The sequence below is a fragment of the Elephas maximus genome, chromosome 23 (assembly GCF_024166365.1).
Source record: "Elephas maximus indicus isolate mEleMax1 chromosome 23, mEleMax1 primary haplotype, whole genome shotgun sequence".
NCBI classification, from domain to species: Eukaryota; Metazoa; Chordata; class Mammalia; order Proboscidea; family Elephantidae; genus Elephas; species Elephas maximus.
In genome coordinates this window covers 57,551,472-57,575,015 of record NC_064841.1, presented here as the reverse complement: position 1 = coordinate 57,575,015, position 23,544 = coordinate 57,551,472, and the positions used below count along the sequence as shown (strand labels likewise).

The window sequence follows — 23,544 nt, the reverse complement described above, 5'->3', positions numbered from 1 at the left end:
AAATGGGCTTTTGCAGTTAATATCTATAGAATTTAACCTTTTTTAAGGGGGGGGTTCTTTTATATGTGTTTGAATAGATTTGGCAGACCGCCTGACATTTAGTTTTGATTATAATAAATTATCATTACTACTACCTGTATGTTGTGATTACCAGTCATAGTTTCTCAGAAGAGACTAGTAAAACAGCTGGGATAGCTATTAAGGAGGGCCAGGGAATTTCTTCTCATTGCCTGTAGGAGGAACGAGATCATCTTAATATCTCCCAGTAGCATCTCCCATACTTGCTGTTTTATTTTATAAAATTTGTATGAAACACACTAGACACACAAAGAATGAAAATGAAAAACGAGTCAGAAGGAAGGTCAGTGCAATGTATTTTCGAGCATTGGAGGCTATCACCACCTCATAAAGCGACTGAAATAGCCCTCTTCTCTTTCATTTACATAAACCCGTTATAACTTTTAAGAGAGAGAGGCAAACAACCATCAGAAAGAGGACGGGTTTGCTCAAGCTCCACACTTGCAAGTTAGCTGGCTAGAGACTAACTTATGGATTATTTGGGAAAAACTGGTTTTGTTTAAACTGTGGTACAAACAGGTCACCTAATCAATTCTGCTATGAAAACTTTCAACAACTTCCATCTTCGTAAATAAACTGACAAATTGTGGGTGTTTTGGAGATGAGGCTAAATGGATAGTAGAAAAAGGGTATAGCATGGGAATTCCCTGAAGTAAGTACAGTTCTTCTGCATTACTTTGTTTTCCAAAGGGGTGGTGGTAGAGAACTAAAGCACTAACCCTTTGAACACCACCAAAATCAATCTATGCTGCAGTAGAGAAAACAAAAACGCCATCTAGCCATCTGGTGATTTGTACACAATTTGCAACCAAGCATGGGCTTAAACTGTAGTGGAAACTGCGGTGATTAGCAGTGTGGGTGTGGGTGGGCTTTGGAGTCAGGTAGAACCAAGTTTAGTGCAGACATAGTGACACTTTCTATCTGAATGCTTTGAGCAAGTTATTTAATCTCTATGTCTCGGTATTCTCATTAATAAAATGAAGATAATAATTGTGTTTTATTTGTAGAGTTGTGAGGATTAAACGAAACCATGCGTGTCAAACTCTTACCACAGTGCCTGTCATATAGTGAACCCTCAATAAATGTTAACTAACCCAAAGGAAACCTGGTGGCATAGTGGGTAAGTGCTATCACTGCTAACCAAGAGGTCACTAGTTCGAATCCACCAGACACTCCTTGGAAACTTTATGGGGTCGCTATGAGTCAGAGGTGATTCAGCGACAGTGGGTTTGGTTTTTTGGTTTTAATCCAAAGGATTAATGTGCTAGGCTGCTAATGAAAGTCTAGAGGTTCCCAGAGGTGCCTTGGAAGAAAGGCCTGGTGATCTGTTTCTGAAAAATCAGCCATTGAACTCCTGATGGAGCACATTCTATTCTGACACACGCAGACTCACCATAAGTCTGTGTCAACTCTAAGAAAATGGCTGAAGCTTAAAAACTAATTCTTTCCATGGTTTCTTTGGGTCTAATTTTAAATGACATTTCTCTAATAATTTTTCTGAGCCCGGTAGTTGCCCCTAGGTTATGTGCTTAAATTGACCCTGTACATCACCAGTCATAGCTTTTAATCATGTTTGCGTTGTCTTTCCTTATTTCTTTGTCTTTCTGTCCAGTTTCCGTGGTCCTGTTTGAAGGAAATGGTTTCCCAGTGAATCCTCAGCCCCTAACAGTATAACCCCCCCGCCCCAAATATGCAAGGAAATAGAGTGCGATACTGTAGAAAGGTTTAGTGAAAAGAACGTCTTTGTTTATCAAGGGGTACAGGGTACGGTAGGGTTTTTTCTTTGGCTGTTGGAGGAGGGGAAGAATATCAACAATTTCTGAGTCTCTCCATTAACCAGGTATGCACAAGTGCCCAGTGGCTGTTGTTTGGAGCAGAGGCTCTGTTCGGAATAAAACTGTCCTGTGCTCTTTAGTCTTGGACTTGGAAGGGAACCTTGGTGGTCACCACCTGCTATGCACTATTTTACAGATGGAGAAACTGAGGCCAACACAATGCCGCGACTCTCCACTGGTAGGGCTGGTGTGTCAGTCAGGTCTCCTGCCTCCCCAGGAATTGGGAAGGGCATTCGGTCCTTTAAAAATAATCCTGGCTGCTTTAGCATCAGCACCTGTTGTCTCAGCTTCCGCAGGAGAGACGCTATTAATTCCTCCTTCATCAAAGCGGGGCGTCTGGTCTGTCTGAACCTTGCCTTCCCATGACTGCAGCTGTCTGTAAACTGAGGCCAAACGCTGAACCGAGGTACCTTTCTGCTGGATTCCATTACCCCCCACCCCCAAATATAAAAGGAAAAAAGTGACACAGGTCAGCCAGTCAGTGGCCAAATGTGTGATATCTTTGCCAAACCCTTTTCATTCCACCTGGCGGACCACGTGCTGCACCAGGATGGAGTGTGAAAACTGCCAAGATCTGCTCCCTCCCAACTCCGCCCCCGTCTGCGACCAGCGGTGGCCAAGACATCAGCTGCTAGAAACCGAGAGGAGACCGCTACTCGGAGTTGCAACATCATTATCTGTAAAATGAAGAGTAATTATAATACCTCTTTGGGGAGTTCTAAGAATCAAATCAAATTTTGAATGTGAAAGATAAGGATAATAAAAGCAAACTAAACTTGAATAAGCAAGTTTAGTTTGCTGTAATTAGCATTATTAGTATTATTGTGTTAGCAAGGTCTAGATTGTTAATTATTTTTTCTCCTGCCCTGTTGCAGACTGCAGCCCACTCCCCACTGCCACAGGGCTCGTCTCCCCCGGTGTGGGAGGAGGAGGCGGAGGCCTCCCCCTCACCTCGGGGCTTCCAGTGGGGACGGAAGGCGGCTCAGTACGCATGCGCCCAGGCAGCCGGAGCACTATAAGAGAGCGCAGCGCGGCCGCGGCGCGCGGAGCCTGAGGCTGGGCTGGCGCCTAGCGGCGGTTGTGCGGCCGTGTGGCGCGCTGTCTCCGCGGTAGCGCGGACTGATACTTCCGTGGGAAGCTCCCATCCGTGCGCAGCTCCGAGGGCCCCGGAGTGCAGGGGCGTGGGGAGCCGACAGAGGCCCTCTGCTCCTGTGGGACCGGCTGCAGCCGGGGAGTTGGGCGAGCGGTCGCCTGGGACCTGCGCCCAGCAGCAGCCGCGCCGCCTGCCGCCCGGCCAGCGAGCGGCGCCGCGCGGCTCCGGGACTGCGGCTCCTGGACGCGCCGGCGGCGGCGCCTTCTGCAGCGGGCGAGGGCTCCCGGCGGGAGGGAGCGGGTTTTCCGAGCGCCCTGCGTGGGGGTGTTTGCTGCACTTTGGGGCATCGCTCGGACAGCCGGCCGGAGCCATGCGGACAAAGTTGGGCGCTCTGGAGGCTGCGCGCTGCCGCCCGCTGCACTTGCTGTCCGGAGCTCCGCGCGCGCCGCCCGCTGCCTTCTGCTCTCTCGGCCCCTGAAAGGAGAGTGAAGTAGGGGAGACTCGCCGGACTTGCGCCGGGACCCAGAAGCTGCGACTCGGCTCTGCATCAGGAGGCCGGCGGCGCGGCGCTAGGCGGGTGTGCCTGGAGGCCACCCGGGCTGAGTGACCGCCTTCGTGGGGATGCACTTGGAGAGTCCTGTTGTGGTTGAAGCCTTGGGAACCCGCTGACTGCACCCGGGGAGCTACAACAGGGAGAGGCGCCCCTCAAAGCAGCCCCGCCGAAGGCTGGAACCACGGAAAGTGGCGGGGATGGCTTAGGAGCCGCGACCCAGCCGGCCAGTGTCGGAGGCTCTCGGACGGCGGGCAGAGGGGAGTGGCCCGCGCGTAAGGGGCGCCCCGCGAGGTGGCCCCGGCCGCAGCACCCGGAGACCCCACTCCCCCGAAGACCTCCACTTGCCCTCTGGAGCCGCGCCGCCCGCGCCCAGGGTGGGACCATGTGGGGCAGCCGCCGCCCGGCCGCCGCCTCCGGGAACGCCGCCTCGCTGCTGCCAGTGCTGCTGGGTGCGCTGCTGGCGGCGGGCGCGCGGGCGGGCGGCGAGTACTGCCACGGCTGGCTGGACGCACAGGGCGTCTGGCGCATCGGCTTCCAGTGCCCTGAGCGCTTCGACGGCGGCGACGCCACCATCTGCTGCGGCAGCTGCGCCCTGCGCTACTGCTGCTCCAGCGCCGAGGCGCGCCTGGACCAGGGCGGCTGCGACAACGACCAGCAGCAGGGCGCCGGCGAGCCTGGCCGGGCGGACAAAGACGGCCCCGACGGCTCGGCAGGTAGGGCGGCGGGACCGAGCGCGACGAACGGGGAGGAAGGTTGACAGTGTCCCTAGGGCAGGGACCCGGGAGCCTGGGAGGGGAAAGGAAGTAGGAGCACCGACATTGCCGAAAAGCACCTGCGGAGCCTGCATTCTGGTCCATCCAGTTAATTGGTGCGAAGAGGGTCGCCAGTTCACCGCCCTGGTCTCAGTTTACCCAACTGTCAGCTAAAAGGTGGCAGGCTTTTCTCAAGAAAACCATACAGGGTAGGCCGCAGACAGCAACACGTTTCTTGCACCTTCCATATCTCCTGTCTCCATACGTCTAACCTCTAGTAAGGGGTACTTTGGCGGGGGGGTACCTGAGGAAGCGGCGGGGACGCGCCCCCTTCGGAGGGGGCCTGGCAGTGGCACTACCGTGAAGTCCCCTCGGAAGGAAGGCAGCTCTTCAGGGCTTTCCTGCCGGTGATGCACTTTATCAGACCTGGTCCCCTCTAACTCTCCCCTGCTGGTGGGCCAGGCGTCTCGGGCCTCTGGGCAGTTCTTGCCAGGTCAGACTTGTTAGGTATGACATCAGAGTCAGCCTAACCTTGCTTTTTGTGGCTTCTTTTTTTTCTTAATTACTTTTTTTATTTTTCCAAATTGCCAAAGCCAGAGCTGAAGAGTGAACAAATCTGTGATAGAATTTGATAGGTTCCACTTCCTCCGCTCTTCAGAAGCCTTCCCAGGCTGACTCCCTTGAGAGTATATGCCAGTAACTAAGGGGGTGTGTGTGTGAGTGTGAGGGAGGATTTAATTCTGGGGTGGCAGAGATAGAGGTCAAGCGCAAACGTGTGTGGGGGGGGGGTTCTTTTTCTGAGGCAGTTGCCCTTAACCTAGAGGACTTCTGACCGGCATCCTAAGCCTGGGGTTTGAGCTACCTGAGCTGTTGGCAGTGAGTGGCTTCCTGTGTTTACAGAGCTGTCTCCTTGGGCCTGGTAAGAGGCACATCCATCCAGTGCAGTTCTCTTTGCAGTCAAGCAATTTATTAGTATGCTCCTCCCCGGTCTGCTGCTTGAATCTGAAGAGAGAAGAACTGAGGGTAATTCCAGAAAAGGTGCCATCTTACTACGCGAGCACAGCCTGGCAGAGCGTGTGGCCTTGGAATCAAGCCTGAAAAACCAAAGCTGGTGGGCTGCAGTGATGTGTCTGTTAGGTTGGGCTTGTTAGCGGTCTTTGGACAAATCAGTAGGCAGCAGAAAGTTTCTTGATGCTATGGATTGTGTGTGGTGTGTTCCTCATTCTACTTTTAAACCTTTTTTTCCTAAAAATCCTGTTCCTCACCATTCTTTTCTGCAGTCAGGGAGAACTTAGGTAATTAAACGGTGCTGAGTGCTGACAGCAGCTCGGCATTGTTTACCCTGTGTAAGTTATTTATGCTGCCAATTAAAAATCCTGGCAAGAGAACAATTATTTCTCCCAGAAAACTCATATGAACTTAGACTGATTCCAGCTGGGTTTTGCTCTCATGTTTGGGGTATTTTTCTTTGCAGTGTTACTGTTGTTTACTTCTTTGATAACTTATTTGGAGGACTGGTGTCAATTTAGAGAATGAAGGTTTTATAGCATGCATGGGAAAAGCCCAGCTGCCCCTGCTCCAGGACTCTAGTTAGCCTGAAGTGATAGTATAATTAGAACAGAAATACTCTTGGGAAACCAACTGTGCTGCAGACTACAGCAAGTGTTTCTACCTGTTAAAGGGCACTTTTTAGGAGCCCTAGTAGTGCAGTGGTTAAAGCTCTCAGCTGCTAACTTAAAGGTTGGTGGTTCGAATCTACTAGCCACTCTGCAGGAGAAAGATGTGGTAGTCTGCTTCCGTAAAGATTACAGCCTTGGAAACCCTATGGGCAGTTCTCCTCTGTCATATAGGGTTGCTTTGAGTTGGAATTGACTCAACAGCAGTGGGTGTATAGTTATATAGTACTTCCTCTCTTCAGCACTGGAACCCAGTTGTCAGCCTTTGTACTCGTAAAGAACTTTTTATTTGTACAGCATTCTTTCGTATGACTCCTTGTGAAACTGTATTCTAAAAGCAGTGACTCCAGGAAGGCAAGAGCAGTAAGAAGGAGCATAATTAGAAAGTTCGTTGTTCCCGTGGACAGCCAAATAATTTAAAGTATCTGATCTTACAGTTGCCAGAGAACTTGACTCTTTATCCTTCCCAAAGGGCTGTCCCATATGACTGTGCTGGCACCGTGCTTTTCCAGGACCAGTAAGATCTAGTCCCTGTCCTCATGCATTTTTCAGTCAAAGAGCCAAGAAGATCCATCAGGAACATACCAGAAACTTGAGGTGCTGGGTAGCACAGGGTGGAATTCCACAGAAGTGGTTTGGAGACATTCTGCAGACTCCTTTCTCTGGGTCCTGCCCCCATCAGCCTATGGAGCTAGCTTCTGGAAGCCTTGTAGGACTATCTAATTTTAAAATGGAGTATGCTATTGATTTTACTAAAAGATTATTTTTATTTTTTACAGGTTTTTGAAATAAACCTGATGTAGTGTGTATCTTGACCATTGTTTTATGCTCTCCAGGCTTTTTCTGCAGTTCTTCACTCAGAATCCAGTGTCCAACTTTGAGTTTACCTGTGCCACCTCAGCCCCCCTGGTATTACCTGGGCACCTTCTTGGCTCCCGGTGGGTGGCCCTCCTACCTTGAGCCAATGTCTTGCTGCTCCCTACATTTGTTCTCAGTACATGTTTTTACGGTGGTCTGCTGGCTGGAATAACTTTACTCCACCCCTGAGTAACCTTGCCTTTCCACCGTTTAATGCCTTGTGCTAGGCCTCCCACCCAAGGGCCCGCACTTCAGCTAAGCAAGAGATTGTAGTTTTTTTTTTTTTTTTAATGACTGTTGAGAAATGGTAGTGGTTAGAGGCTGATCTAAATTTTTGATTTGTCTGCTTGTAAAAAAAGAACTTGCTAAAAAATGGTAAAGGAGTGTAAATAATTTTCTAAGTGGGAGAAAAAAGAATTTTAAACAATTTAAACTCATTGTTACTATGTAGATCCTGTAACTATCTGTTATCAGTTGTCCCCGAGTTGGCTCCAACTCATGGCAACCTTTTTTATAACAGAACTAAACATTGCCTGGTCCTGCGCCATCTTTATGATCATTGGTATGTTTGAGCCCACTGTTGGGGCTGTTGGTGTCAATCCATCTCATTGAGGGTTTCCCTCATTTTTACTGACCCTTTACTTTACCGACCATGATGTTCTTTTCATCAGAAAAGACCAATTATGGTCTTTCCTGATGACGTGTCCAAAGTAAGCAAGCCAGTGTCTCTTCATCCTCACTCCTAAGGAGCATTCTGGTTGTATTTCTTCTAAGGCAGGTTTGTTTGTTCTTCTGGCAGCCCCTGATATATTCATTATTCTTTGCCAGCACCACAATTCTAATGCATCAGTTCTTCTTCTGTCTTCCTTTTTCACCTATCTGTTAGGGCAAGTGACACAGTGGTTAAGAGCTTGGCTGCTAACCAAAAGGTCAGCGGTTCGAATCCAACAACCACTCCTTAGAAAACCTCTGGGGTAGTTCTATTCTGTCCCATAGGTTGCAATAAGTCGGAATCAACTCAATGGCAATGGGTCTGGTTTTTCAGGATTTTATTAGGGCAGACATGAGTTTGGGCAGTTCAGGTATGGTAGGTATTTTAGAAATGTAACAGTCTTAAAACATTAAATCCATATATATTATATATAAATATATATTTTACCAGATTGAATATTTGCTTCTAACAGTATTGCAGTGGTGAGTCTAACTGTAAATATCAGCACTTTCGTTTTGGGGGAGCTGAGCACCATGCCCAGAAGGCCCTACCACCTCTCCTACCAGCCAGTCAGCCTGTTGCTGCGGAGTCAGTCCTGATTCATGGCGAACCCATGTGTGTCAGAGTAGAACTGTGCGCCATAAGGCTTTCATTGACTGATTTTTCAGAAGTAGACTGCCAGGCCTTTCTTCTGAGGCACCTCTGGGCAGACTTGAACCTTTAGCCATTCAATTAGCAGTCAAGCACGTTAACCGTTTGCACCACCCAGGGACTCCACCTTTCCCAAGCACCTCCTAGGGGGCAGAGCGTCTGTGGCTGATAATGAATAAACTGGCGTAGCCTGGGTCCTTCACTCTGGGTATAAATGCTGCTCATCACAGAATCGTACTGCATTTTTACAGTAAGTCATGATTTTGCGTCTGTGCTCCTTTCTTCAGTGCCTATCTACGTCCCGTTCCTCATCGTGGGTTCCGTGTTTGTTGCCTTCATCATCTTGGGGTCCCTCGTGGCAGCCTGTTGCTGCAGATGCCTCCGGCCCAAGCAGGAGCCCCAGCAGAGCCGAGCCCCTGGGGGCAACCGCTTGATGGAGACCATCCCCATGATCCCCAGCGCCAGCACGTCCCGAGGGTCTTCCTCTCGCCAGTCCAGCACAGCTGCCAGCTCCAGCTCCAGCGCCAACTCGGGTGCCCGGGGCCCCCCCACCAGGTCACAGACCAACTGCTGCATGCCAGAGGGGACCATGAACAACGTGTACGTCAACATGCCCACCAACTTCTCCGTGCTGAACTGCCAGCAGGCCACCCAGATCGTGCCGCACCAGGGGCAGTACCTGCACCCGCCCTACGTGGGGTACACGGTGCAACACGACTCGGTACCCATGCCGCCCGTGCCCCCTTTTATGGATGGCCTGCAGACTGGCTACAGGCAGATCCAGTCCCCCTTCCCCCATACTACCAGCGAGCAGAAGATGTTCCCGGTGGTGACTGTGTAGCTCCCAAGAGCGTCAGAGATGCAGACAGTCAGCTTGTAGAGATGCCTTGTCGTGAGAGGCTATCCATGTCGGTGAGATTGGTGGCGGGATTCTTCATGACAGGTGCGTTTCCCCCACACCATATGCAGATATCCCTGCCTCAGCGTTCCTGGATGGTCCATCCCCGCGCCTGACTGATCAATGGTGGGAAAGCACATTCGCTCGAGCTGCCTCTGCTGTTTCTGGTGGTGAAGTCACAGATGCCTGTGCCCTTAAGTGTCCCCGAGGTACAGATGTCAAAAGAATTGTGTAAACTGAAAGATTAAGGGTTTTTATTTTATCATTATTATTATTTCTATTTTGTCTTTATCTTCACAAGATTAGAATTGCTGTGACCTACCTCCCTTTTCACCTGGGCCTTTTTTTTTTTAAAAATAAACACCCAAGGTTGAGAGGAAGACATAAATTATGTGGTCATTATAAAAGGAAACCAACTTGAACACTCTGAAATTCATCATTGATCTCAGTATTTCACAGGCAAATCTTAATTTCAGTGTATAAAAAAATATATATATATATATTTTGTGATCATGCTTTTTTACCTTCGGTAGAGATCTTATTACAAAGTGATTTTCTACGTTAAAAGGAGACTGAAAGAAATTTTATAGTCACTTAACCCGTGAAGACGTTTCAGAACTCTAGGATTATTTTAATCTTGAAATAGTGGGTGCTGTCGTCATAAAACCATTCATCCCCTTCTTGTTGAATCTTTTAATTTCCTGGCCTTCCAGGGACATCTGAGAAGATGCAATAATTTGATATTTTTAAAATGGCAATCATAAACCATCAAGCTGCTGCTTTTCCAAGTGACTTTTAATTTTGCCATGTGGTATAGCTTGTCATTTCGCTCTGTTTGGTTTTTGAATCCTGATTTCTATATAGTACTGAGTGCAGGTACTGTAGTTATATGTGAAGGTCAGTCCTTCCGCCTAGATTTGATAAAATGTTTTCTTGTTTCACCTAGTAAAAATTCAAAGAAATGCTTTACAGTGATTTTTAGTATAGCCTTTATGCCATAATCTGAAACTTGGAGTGAAATGTAAATCACAGATACAGATTTACTTTGCAAATCATGAGGCTTTTATACTCTCACCGTCAAAATGGCTTTTTGCAGGAAACAGGGACTTTTCAGTCAGGAGAAAAGCTTTTCAAAGAGAGATTGCCTTTCTTCCACCAAGTTGGGTCTTTCTTCTTGTTTTCCTCTGTCCTCAGCAAGAGCTGTATTTATCGCCGTTGTTCTGACTTACCAAAATTGCAAGTGAATTTATTTGTATATTGTTTACTTACATAAAAAAATAAGTTTACGTATGTGCAAATACATTTTCAAATGCTAGCAAAACCAAGATTTGTAACTAAACAAACCTTTGTGAGGTGTGGTCTTTTACACATTTTTATATCTATCTGTCTATCTCATGACAATAACGTAAAACCATTGGCAGCAATCAGTATCAACAAAGACACTATAATCACATTTTTTTTTTTTTTGATAACCAAAGGTGGGGGAAATAATTTTACTTATTAATAAATGTTTTATGGTGTGAATTTCTAGGGGAGTTGGTTTTTTTTCATTTTGTTTCTAGTTAGTAATTTTCCAGGTCGTTTATTAAACTTGCTAATCTGATAAAATTACTAAAAATCATAAATATTGCTTTTTAGAAGCAATATTAGAAAATGATTGCTATCTGAGAAGTTTATATGTACATGCTGTGAGTCTGTGTGTATTATTTTACATATTCTGGTGGAAATGTTGACAACACAAAAGACAATTCTTTTGGGATCAATAAGTGTGTTTCCTACATTGTTTTGGATGAAGAATTCCTACTTACCTTAAAAAAAAAAAAATTGTTGTCGAGTTGACTCTGACCCATACCAACCCCGTGTGTATCGATAGAACTGTGCTTCATAGGGTTTTTGGTGGCTGACTTTTTGGAAGTAGATGCCAAGACTGTTTTCTGAGGCTCCTTTCAGTTAGCTGAACTTGTTAACCTTAGAGATCGTATAGCCTAGGGACTGGCAATTTTTTTTTTCCTGGTAAAAGGGCTAGGTAATATTTTAGGCATTGCAAGTCATATGGTCTCTGTTGCAATGACTCAACAGCTCTGCCAAAGTAGCTGGAAAGCAGACAGATGACATGTAAACAAGTAAGCTTAGCTATGTTCCAATAAAACCTTATCTACGGACATTGAAATTTGAATTTCATATAATTTCCACATGTCATGATGTTATTTTTCTTCTGTTTTTTTTTTTTTGAGTCATCTCAAAAAATAAAAACCGTAGCTCTGGGGCCATACAAAAACCAACAGTGGCCTGAATTAATTCATGGGCTTGAGTTTGCTCATTCCTGATCCAGTCCTGCCTTGCCCAATGCAACCAACATTCTTGATGATTTTTTTTAAACATAGAGGTATGGGGAGTGCTGCCTTCTCTTAGTCAAGATCGTATAATTTTTGCTCCTTTTCTAGGTTGTCATTAAATACTGTGATTAAAGCAAAAGTTTGTTTTAATAGATGGAATGAGTTTTTAACTTTAGTGAAAGCTACATGGTCATTCCAAACATATAGCGTTATTAACAACAGCCTCCGATTTTTCTCAATTTTGTTAAAAACGGGAGAAATTCAGTAGCAAAATTAAAAGTTTAGTAAAGTACACCTTCCTTGCAGTAAAGCAACACAAAATAGCCTGTAGGGTATAATTTGTACCCAAGAGAAATATTTTAAAGTCTGTTAATTTTTGTTGTTGTTGTTTTTTAAGGAGCACTGACGGGTAGAAAAATAGATTGTTGCTTTGCATTTTCTTCTGCATCCGAACTTTTCACATCAGCTCATGATGGCTGCAGGGGGAAGTCTTTGCTTGCAGCTGTATCCAGTGTGTCCCTGCATGTAGGAGAGAAAGCCCAGAACCACTGATTCCAAGGATGAAATTCACTAGCTTTTTGTGTCCATCTGGGAACCTGGAAATTCTGCATTTCCTATCATTTCTGCCAGTGGCGTCACTACGGTTGGTGTCACCCAGTGCAGTAACTCATGGTGTCACCTCCCCCATGCTAATTACCACAATATTGTAGCTAAAACACCAGAAAATTTGACAAAATCAGCAACTATAAAAACACTGGCAGCAAGGAAAACAACAGCATGTCCTTGTAGCGAGTGCAGACGAAAGCACACCTTTGTAATTGGGTAATAATGACAACATATTAGAAGCTTCAAAGAGTAAATTAGAGTAGAGTTTTAGCCTTACAGGTGTATAGATACATGTAAGCCGGGCTTACGAGAACATTTTTTGTTGTTATAACTGACTACAGGGATATTTTTATAAAAAAAAAAGTAAATTTCTGCTGAAACTGCACAAAAATTTTATAGACAGTCATTTTGGCGCCACCCCCTCTGACAGTGTCACCCATTGTGGTCTGCGCTACGCACTGATTTCTGCTGCTGGAAAAGTTGAAATTTAACAAGCGTATCAATATCCAAAGTGGTAAGAAAACCATTAAGATGAATGCATTTTGGCATAGCTTATTTACTCTGCAGCACTCACCTTCAAGCTAGTGTGCCATGTCTGATAGTTTAAGTTCTTAGAATCTGAACAAACTAACTATGTCCTCTGTTAAATTGACCTTGAGCTCATTCTTTCATGATCAACCCCATTGAAAAACTTGTTGCCGTCAAGTCATTTCTGACTCCTAGTGACCCATCTGCTTCCGTAAGGATTTACAGACCTGGAAACCCTATGGGGCAGTTCTACTCTGTCCTGTAGGGTTGCTACGAGTTGGAATGGAGTTCATGGTATGGATTGTTTGTTTGTTTTTGAATCTTTAGGGAAGCAGACTGCCACTTCTTTCTCCTGCTGAGAGGGTGGTGGCTTTGAACCGCTGACCTTTCTGTCGGCAGCAGAGCACTTAACTGCACAACTAGGGCTCCTTTCTTTAATGATTACACACTTATTTCAAGAGTTCTGGGGCCTTATTTTCTCCTTGTTTTGTTAACAATTAAGATTTACATGCTTTCAGAAAGCCAGCCTCAAGAAACCATGAAGATCAGAAAGCAGAGATAAAAGGGCAGATGCTTGCAAATGGGCTGGACAAGGGGCAGTAAGTTTAAATAGTGCTAAAAATTGGGATCTGAAAGAATTTGGATTACAAGTTCTCTTCTCAGTTCTACCCTTATCCAGTAATAAAATAAAAAACCGGCGACAGTGGAGGAGCCGATTCTGACTCATGGTGACCCCACGTGTCAGTGCAGAACTGCAACACAGGGTTTTCAGGAGCTGTGGCCTTTCGGAAGTAGATCGCCAGGGCTCTTTCCAGATGCCCTTGGGTGGATTCAAACCTCCGAACTTTAACAGCTGGACGTGTTAACTGTTTGCATCACCTAGGGACCCCTTCCCCGTAACAGCACTCTCATTTTAGTCCCTTTAACTGTTGGGGGCTTTTTCTCTGTTCCCGGCAAATTCACAGTCGTCTCCAGCAGAAAGTCCAGTGTCTCTCTGCCACACAAATCTTCAGCAATTCATTCAAGTGGGTTAGCAGTTTAATAAACAACCCACTTGCCTGTAGTTGTTTACGCTTCCTAAATGCTGAAAAGGAATTTTTTTTTTAACGTATTTCAGAATCGAGATTCCTCATTCGTTTAGCCTGCTCTTCTCCAGTGGTTCAGCCTTGCCTTATTAGCATACGTGGTGAGCGTATAGGACGGAGTCCAGAGCGCGGCTCTTCTCGCGAGATGTGCAGAGGGCTCTCGTCGGAATGCGCGGGGCGGAGATCCAGTGGGCAGAGGGAAAAGTCAGCCACTGCTGAGGGTTTTGAGTTACTTCAAAGTAAATTAAGGCACTGGCAGGAATGGCCAAATGAGCACTGTCTGGGTTTTTAAAAAATATTTTGCTTATTTCTCTTGTCTCTGGAGCAAAAGTCAAAATCTCTGAGGTAGCTGCAAAACCTTACAACAGGACTTACCTTGAGCAGAGGAACCCCAAGGCCATAGCGAGGGCAGTTGCAGAAGCTTTTAAAAAACCAAGGAAGTGTGCAGAGACCTGGGGCCTGCCCATAAAAGGAACTGGGAGGTGGGGGGTGGGTCTGGAATTGGCCCCTGGAGAAGGCATGCCCTTTGTGCTCAAAGTTGAGGGCCCCTTTCTTGTTTAAAAGGGGCAGCTAAACGTTGCCAGGAGGAATACAACGTGCAAACAAACGACACCACCAGTGCTCATCACTCTAATTTAACCCTCCCCCCAGTTGCTCAGATGGAAGAGCCTTAAGGACATACCATCCTGCCACCTTTTCTGTTTAAAAGCCAGAGTTCATCTGTTTTCATTCAGCGCATTCATTCAAAAAATTCTCTATATAAAATAAATAAAAAGAAAAAAACCTCTTGGCCTGTTGTATTTTGTTGTTAATTGAAAGCATTAATGTTGCTGTCATTTCCGTGCCTTTTAAAACCAAAAAACCAGTTGCTGTTGAGTCGATTCTGATTCATGGCAACTATTGTGTATCACGGTAGGACTGTGCTCCAAAGGGTATTCAGTGGCTGTTTTTTCGGAAGGTCACCAAGCCTTTCTTCTGAGGTGCCTCTGGGTGGACTGGAACCGTGGTTATCAGCCACGTGTGTTAACTGTTTGCACCACCCAGGGACTTCATGTGCTTTTAAGGGGCTGAGTGAGTGAAAGATAACAAAAGATTAGAACTTAACTCTTTTCCTGAGAATTACAGCATTACTGTAGCAAATATGTTGTAATGCATTAATTTACATTTCCTGTCTGTAGTTTGCCCTCCACTCTCCAGTACAGAATCATTTATCAGAGAAAAATGTAAGATTAAAACCCTAGAAACCAGTGCTACTCCTGTTGAAAACGTTAAGCATTTTTGGATATGAAGTATAACCCAGACGGAATAACTTTGAGATGAAATTACAAGGCTTTCTGTAGGGATTTGGTCCTGAGGGTCAGTTTGCTTTTCACAGTTAAAGCTTCAGAATGCCTTCAACATTGCTTCCCAGAATTGAAGGACCTAGACTCAAATCAAGAACAAGAAATTAGAAATTAATGCTTTTTTTTTAATACTTCTAAATGAGAGACCATAAAAGGGGTAAAAAAGTTGACGATGGCAGCCTTAATACAGAGTTTTCAGCATAGAAACTTGCGTCTTAATTTCAACCATCTTGAAGTGTACGTCTTTCCATTTAGAAAAATCATAGGGTACACAATACATTATTTACTCAGTAGACATAACAGCTGTAGGAGACTGATTTCCATCTGTGACATGTATATAAAATTACCACATATGTGTATACATGCATGTGCATAATGATTGCAGGGAAATTTAAAACAGAAAGAACTTATCATATGAGGCCCTCTCATCCAAGAGTCTGTTCTCAATTCTGGACTGATTTTTTTTTTTTTCCTGGTCTGATTTTTTAAAATGAGTTTGTTTGCGGTCCTCAGCTTCACTTGTCTCAGTTAGAGCTGGTTCTCAGGGTCGTCCTCTGGAGTGGGAGGGAATCGAGTTAGAAGCCATCTTTCCCACTTATGCTGTGACTTTCCACACAAGCCTCAATATCTCTGAGCTCAGTGCACTCTCTATAAAAGGGGATGAAGGACATCCTCCTGTGAGGGTTGGGATCAGGGTAAAAGGACATAACTTCTACAGTGCCATTGACATCCAGCAGGTTTTCCTAATTAACATAAAATTTAACTTCAGATAGTTTTTTTTTTAATAGGCATACCACAATTTTTTAAAAAAATTGATCTTTAGATGAAGGTTTACAGAACAAACTAGCTTCTCATCAAACAGTACACACATTGTTGTATGACATTGGTTAACAACCCTACAACATGTCAACATTCTCCCTTCTCAACCTTTGGTATCCTATTACCAGCTTTCCTGTTCCCTGCTGCCTTCCAGTCCCTGTCCCAGGCCTGGTGCGCCCCGTTTGTTCCATGGGGCTGTCCAATCTTTGGCTGAAGGGTGAACCTCAGGAGTGGCCTCATTACTGAGCTGAGTGTCCAGGGGCCATACTTTCAGGGTTTCTCCAGTCTCTGTCAGGCCAGACAATCTGGTCTTTCTTTTTAACTTCAGATAGTTTTAACCTGTCCAGTATAGATATATATATTTATATTGACAAACTGTTGCCATCGAGTTGGTTCCGACTCATAGTGACCTTATAGGACAGAGTAGAACTGCCCCACAGGGTTTCCAAGGTTGTAAATCTTTACAGAAGCAGACTGCTAAATCTTTCTCCTGTGGCACAGCTGGTAGGTTCCAACCACCGACCTTTCAATTAGCAGTCAAGCACTTTAACCACTGTGCCACCAGGGCTCCTTATATTGACAAATAAGATACATCAAATATATAAAGATTCTTATAACTAGTTTAGGGATCTTTTAAATTTTTGTTTCAATAACTAATCATTAACCAAAAGGTCAACAATTACTCTAAAGCAAAGATGAGAAGATACAGGAACAGGGAAACTAGAGAACTGGAAATGGAACAGCCAGGACTCAAACAGAATGTTGACGCATTGTGAAAAATGTAACTAATGTCACTGAACACTTTGTGTAGAAATTGTCAAACGGGAACCCAGTCTGCTGTGTAAACTTTCACTGAAAACACAATAAAATATTATTTAAAAAAATAACTAATTAGTACTATTTTGCCTGGGTTAATCTAAATTTCTTGTGACTTCTAGGTTGCCTAAGATTTGTACAGAATTGTTTTTCTCTGACCTTTGAACTAATGGCACTCTTTGTACTACCCTAAGTGTCCTTGTCTTATTTCTTTGCACCATTGCTTTGTAAATTCACAGGATTTCTCTTTCCCTGTACCCTCTACTAGACTTGGCTACTCCTACTGAGCCTTTCTAGTCTGCTAATTGGTATCTCTCTGAACCAATCAGGGTTTAGTTACAACATACTTTATTTTTTTGTTGAGTTATAGCCTACATAAGAAGTCTCTAGCTGGTGCAAATGGTTAAGTGCTTAACAGCTAACTGAAAGGTTGGTGGCTCAAATCCACCCAGCAGTGAGTGCCTCAGAAGAAAGGCCTGGCAATCTACTTCCAAAAAAATCATTTCTTAAAAACTCTTTGGAGAACAGTTCTACCCTAACACACATGAATTGAAGTCAACTCCACAGCAACAGGTTTGGTTTTGAGAGGGCATCCGTGGTTCAGTGGTAGAACTCTCACCTGCTCTGCGGAAGACCCAGGTTCAATTCCCAGCTTACACACCTCATGAGCAGCCACCACCCGTCTGCCAGTGGAGGCTTGCTTGTTGCTATGTTGCTGAACAGATTTCAGCAGAACTTCCAGACTAAGGTGGACTAGGAAGAAAGGCCTGACAATCTACTTCTGCAAATCAGCCAATGGAAACCATATAGATCACAATGGTCCAATCCACAACCAATCATGGGGATGGTACAGGACCAGGCAGCATTTTGTTGTGCATGTGGTCACTGTCATGGATTGAATTATGTCCCCCCCAAAATGTATCAGTTTGGCTGGGCCATGATTCCCAGTATTGTGTGATTTTCCTGTGTGTTGTAAATCCTGCCTCTATGATGTTAATGAGGGAGGATGGGCGGCAGTTGTGTTAGTGAGGCAGGACTCAATCTACAAGTTTGGATTGTGTCTTGAGGCAATCTCTTGAGATATAGAAGAAAGAAATGAACAGAGAGACTGGGCATCTCATACTACCAAGAAAGCAGTGTCGGAAGTAGAGCGCGTCCTTTGGACTCATGGTCCCTGTGTGGAGAAGCTCCTAGTCTGGGGGAACATTGATGAGAAGGCCGACAAAGAGAAAAAGCGTTCCCCTAGAGCTGACACCCTGAATTTGGGCTTTTAGCCTACTTTACTGTGAGAAAATAAACTTCTCTTTGTTGAAGGCATCCGCTTGTGGTATTTCTGTTATAGCAGCACTAGATGACCAACACAGTCGCCGTGAGTTGGGGTCCGACTCAACAGTCAATTAACAACAAGTTGAACCTATGCATTGTGACTTGAACGAATGATTTTCCTAATCACTCTGATGTGTGTGTTGCAAATGGATTTATCTACCTACCACAAATGTCTATAAAATCAGTGGATGAACTTAAAGCAACTCATATATCCAGTCCGAATGCAAAAGTAAAAATTAAATGCTCAGCCACAACTGAGTTTACTCAGCATTCCCTGTGAAGTTGCATTGTTGGGTACTTTTCAGACATCTTTAGAGGCTTGCTTCAGAAGAACATTCTTTCAGGGCAAAGCACAGGTTCTGGAAGAAGTGAGAGATGAGTTCAAATCCCTCTTCCACTCCTGACAAGTGTGGAAGCGGCCTCCTTGAGCTTCAGCTGGTTAAGATGGAACCCCTAAGAACACCTGCTCACAGGCTGTAGTGAGGAGTAAGTGAAATGATATGGCAGCCCACTGTGACATCTCTTGCTGAATACAGGATTGCTTCTGTAGGTTATTTTCCAGGGACTCTGTTTTTGTGTAACCATCTCTAAAACCTCACCTAAACCAAAAAACCAAACTCGTTGCCATCGAGTCGATTCTGATGGACAGAGTAGAACTGCCGCATAGAGCTTCCAAGGCTGTTATCTTTCCAGAAGCAGACTGCCACATCTTTCTCATGTGCGGCAAGTGGGTTTGAATCGCTGACCTTTTGGATAGCAGCTTAACACTTAATCACTGTGCCACCAGGGCTCCTTCAAAACCTCACCTAGCCACATCCTAATGGGATCCTTTCATTGCTCCTATGTTTTCACATTATTCAGCAATCCTTAGAAATTGGGCTACAGGAACTAGACGTTGCAGAGATGGGGCAAAGCACAGCTGCTACTCTCTGCTCCTTTAATGCACACTTGATGTAATTCCTCCTTACTCTGAATTCTCCAACCACTTGCTTTGCTCTTATTTCATCCTGCCTGGTACTCTAAATTGTGTGCATGTCCCCTTAGAGGCCAAGACCAAGACCAAGACCAAGACCAAGACCAAGACCAAGACCAAGACCAAGACCAAGACCAAGACCAAGACCTCAACATTTCTAAATGACACCTTGGCACCTAGAACAATGCCTGCATACAGCATGCACTAGGTTAATATTTGTGAAGGTAGAAAGAATGTCTCGACATAAAGACTTTTACTATTTCCAAACTAAGTTTAAGAAATAGTCTTAGGCCCATGCAATAACCTATTTATTTAAAAGCAGTGTCCAGTATAACTTTATGTTAGGCTTAGGCTGGATTCTCTAGAGAAGCAAAACTGTAAAACGTATAAATATATAGAGAGAGAGATTTATATCAAGAAAATGGCTTATGCGGTTGTAGAGGCTGGAACATAGATCAGGCTGGAGGCTTCTCCTGACTGACATACCTGCAGGGGCTGGCAAACAAACCCAAGGTTGGCAAGTCAGACAGCAGGGCTCTAGCTCACAGGCTGTGAGGACCAACAAATCCAAAGATTGGCAGGCAAGATGGCAGGTAAGTTGCTAGCTCAAGTCCCAAGAATCAGAGGGCAAACAAACAAGAGCCAGCCGCAGGATCCAGAACAAGCAGAAACCCATGAGTGTTGATAGAAAGTCCACTTATATTGGGTGCAGGCAGCACCCCAAAGGAAACCCCCTATCACACTGGTTGGCTACTCACAACAAATCCCATCATGGAGGTGATCACATTATATTAGATCTGGTCATGGAGGTGATTATATCATTATATGACTGCCAAACTACATCATAACGGTGAAACCACTGAGAATCATGGCCCAGCCAAGCTGACACTGGCATTACATGAGCCAACACATAGGTTTTTCTCTGATTATTAAAATTTTCAAAGAACAAATCAGTTAACAATACCTGAGATAGGACCCTTTTTATGGTGACTCTTGTGAGACTATCATGGCTTCTGTCTAGATTTTAGTCATTGCTTAACTCCATTGGTCCAACAGAATCAAGTGAGGATTGCAAAGATTTGGAATCACCAGAGCCATCTAAAACAGATTTCCTCCAAAAAAAAATTGAAAGGCTAAGCGTGATCCAAAGTAGATTTTTTCCTAGCTTTTATCATTGATGGGTTTTCTTTTCGTTTTTAAGCCAATGCAGTATTTCTATCTATGCTAGTTATAGCCTTAAGAAATTTTATATGTAACAAAATATGCTTGGAACAAAAAGAGTCTTCGCTGAATGGCTAAGGACCAATATTCATTCAGCAACTATTTATTGAGAAGTATCAGAACCTCATTTGATTCAATGGCTTTTTTTTTTCCCCCACCACAAAGGATGTGGTTATTAAGAAAAACTGTGATTGAAATATGGCATTTGAGGCCACGTAAGTCTCTGGAGGAAACCCTGGTGGCGTAGTGGTTAAGTGCTACAGCTACTAACCAATGGGCCGGCAGTTCAAATCCGCCAGGCACTCCTTGGAAACTCTATGGGGCAGTTCTACTCTGTCCTACAGGGTTGCTATGAGTTGGAATCGACTTGACGGCCCTGGGTTTGGGTTTTTTTTTTTTTTTTTTTAAGTCTCTGGAATTAGCGGGAAATGAGTTAGATCTGTTGGAACCTCATGACTACAATTCACCTTGGAGTGCACTGCATACAGTGGCATTCACTGCGTGCTGTGGCCTTGATCTGCTGTAGAGTGGTGTGCAGACCTCACTGCGGGGGGGACTGGGTCCTGAGATGCAGGCACCACATTCCACAGGGCGGTCCTACCGAGCACACTCCCAGGCCAGTAGCCCAGAGTCTCATGGTGAATTGAAGAGGGAGAGACTCAATGCAAAACCTTGTCTTAATTCAATCTTTACTGCCACCATCACTGATAATGCTTTACAGGAGCATTTTATGACTTAATGTTACAAGATCCTTTCACCTTAATTATCTCATCTTGGATGTCACCTTCTCTTCCCCTTGGAAGTCTTTCTGGATCCCCCATGAGTCTTCTTGACTCCATACTAACTTAGGACCCTGTACACACTTCCCTGATCACACTGTGATAAACCAAAAATGGCCACCAATTCTTTGAAATTCCTTCCACGGTGTGGGGGGGTATAAGTCCCCCGCTTATACATGGGTAGGCTCTGTGACTTCTGGGCCAGTAGAATTTTGGGAGCTAATGCTGTGCCTGTTTCTAGACCTAGGCCTTAGGAGCCTGGCAGCTTCTCCTTCCTGTCTCTTGAAATATGTCAGCCCTGCTCACCATCATCCTGTGAGGAGATGGAAAAGGTACTCTCGAATCCTATAGGCAAAGAAATTGATGTTCAGAGAAGCAAAATGATTTCTTCAAGGTCATGAGGCTAATAACTGGCTACTCTTGGACCCCCAAGTTGCCACGTAAGTAGTCTCACTACCATGAGGCCACCATGGTGGTCAGACCATGTGGAGAGACCACGTGGAGAGGAGCTGAGATTACATAAAGAGGTTGAGATTCTCAGCCAGCTTCTGCCATTTGAGTCATCCCAACTGACACCCCCAACATCATGGAGCAGAGATGGGTCATTCCTCCCGAGCCCCGCCCAAATTACAGATTTGTGGCAAAAGAATGATTGCTGCTGCTTTAAGCCACCAAGTTTTGAAGTGGTTTCTTAGACAGTAATCAACAGCCAAAGCAGTAATAGATAACCGAAACACTCACTGACTGTATTTTCTCTATTTGCATGTCTGCTTACTGGACTAAGGTCCTTGAGGGCCTATTTTTCTGTACCTATTGTTAAGCAAAGTTGTCACTTTGAGGAATAAGGTGCACCTGATCCAAGCCATGGTATTTTCAATCACCTCATATTCATGCGAAAGCTGGACAATGAATAAGGAAGACTGAAGAAGAATTGAAGCCTTTGAATTTCGGTGTTGGAGAAGAATATTGAATATACCATGGACTGCCAGAAGAATGAACAAATCTGTCTTGGAAGTGCAGCCAAAATGCTCTTTAGAAGTGAAGATGGCGAGACTTCGTCTCATGTACTTTGAGCATGTTATCAGAAGGGACCAATCCCTGGAGAAGGACATCATGCTTGGTGCTATGGATTGAATTGTGTTCCCCCAAAAATGTGTGGCAACTTGAGAGTCCGTGATTCCCAGTATTGTGTGATTGTCCACCATTTTGTGATCTGATGTCATTTTCCTATACGTTGTAAATCCTGCCTCTGTGATGTTGATGAGGTGGGATCATTGACAGTTAACAAGGCAGGACTCAATCTACTAGATTAGGCTGTATCTTAAGCCAATCTCTTTTGAGATATAAAAAAGCGGCACTGGCAGAAAGACAGGGGGACCTCATACCACCAAGAAGACAGAATGTGTCTTTTAGACTTGAGGTTCCTGTGCTGAGAAGCTCCTAGACCATGGGAAGGTGGATGACAAGGACCTTCCTCCAGAGCCAACAGAGAAAGAAAGCCATCCCCTGGAGCTGGCACCCTGAATTCGGACTTCTAGCCTACTAGACTGTGAGAGAATAAGTCCCTGTTTGTTAAAGTTATCCACTTGTGGTATTTCTGTTATAGCAACACTAGATGACTGTTACGGTTTGGGAATTGTGTTCCTCCAAAATGTGTGTCAGCTTGGGTATGCCATGATTCTTAGCATTATGTGATCATCTACCATTTTGTCATCTGATGTGATTTTCCTGTGTGTTGTAAATCCTACCTCTATGATATTAATGAAGCAGGATTAGAACCAGTTATGTTAATGAGGCAAGACTCCATCTACAAGATTAAGTTTTGTCTTAAGTCGATCTCTTTTGAGATATAAAAGAGAGAAGCGAGCAGAGACAGGGGAGCCTCATTCCACCAAGAAACAAGAGCCAGGAGAATATCGCGCCCTTTGGAACCAGGGTTTCTGCACTGAGAAGCTCCTAGGCCAGGGGAAGATTGATGACAAGGACCTTCTCCCAGAGTCAACAGAGAGAGAAAGCCTTCTGCTGGAGCTGGCACCCTGAATTTGAACTTCGAGCCTCCTAGACTGTGAGAGAATAAATTTCTGTTATAGCCATCCACTTGTGGTATTTCTGTTATAGCAGCACTTAATAACTAAGGCAATGACTAAAACGCTTGGTAAAGGAGGTCAGCGAAAAAGAGGAAGAGGAGGTGGGGCCAAGATGGCTAACTAGGCAGAAGCTTCCACTGAACCCTCTTGCAACAAAAATCCAAAAAAACAAGTGAAACAATTGCATGTATGACAGTCTATGAACCCTGACCATCAAACACACAGGACTAAGGAATCAGCCTGAATGACAAGGGAGTGAGAGACTGTGCAGATGCAGTGATGAGTTGCTGAGCCTGCACAGAGCCTCTGATTCCTTGGTGCCATTCTTTGGCACGGATGCGGTGGGGCTGATGGTAGTTTCCTGACATGGCAAGCACGGGTCGCAGCCCTAGCCCCCTGGGGCATTCTCAGCGGGGACCCAACCAATGCACACAGGCTACACACTGACCTGAGTGATAGGAGAGCAAGAGACCATGCAGAAGCAGCTATGAGTTGCTGAGCCCGGGCAGCACCTCAGCA

General features: G+C 45.0%; 1 protein-coding gene across 1 annotated transcript; it reads left to right on the top strand.

Moving 5' to 3' along the window:
- Nucleotides 1-3,237: 3,237 nt before the first annotated feature.
- SHISA2 (shisa family member 2) lies at nucleotides 3,238-9,607 on the top strand. The gene is made up of 2 exons (XM_049867349.1): nucleotides 3,238-4,272; nucleotides 8,496-9,607. The coding sequence occupies exons 1-2, from the start codon at nucleotides 3,942-3,944 to the stop codon at nucleotides 9,047-9,049; spliced, it is 885 nt and encodes a 294-aa protein (XP_049723306.1). The 5' UTR covers nucleotides 3,238-3,941; the 3' UTR covers nucleotides 9,050-9,607.
- The last annotated feature ends 13,937 nt before the right edge of the window (nucleotides 9,608-23,544 follow it).

Coding starts and splice junctions, on each gene's coding strand:
- SHISA2 (XM_049867349.1), top strand. CDS start 3,942: ATGTGGGGCAGCCGCCGCCCGGCCGCCGCCTCCGGGAACGCCGCCTCG. Junction 4,273..8,495: donor CGGCCCCGACGGCTCGGCAG/GTAGGGCGGCGG, acceptor TCCTTTCTTCAG/TGCCTATCTACGTCCCGTTC.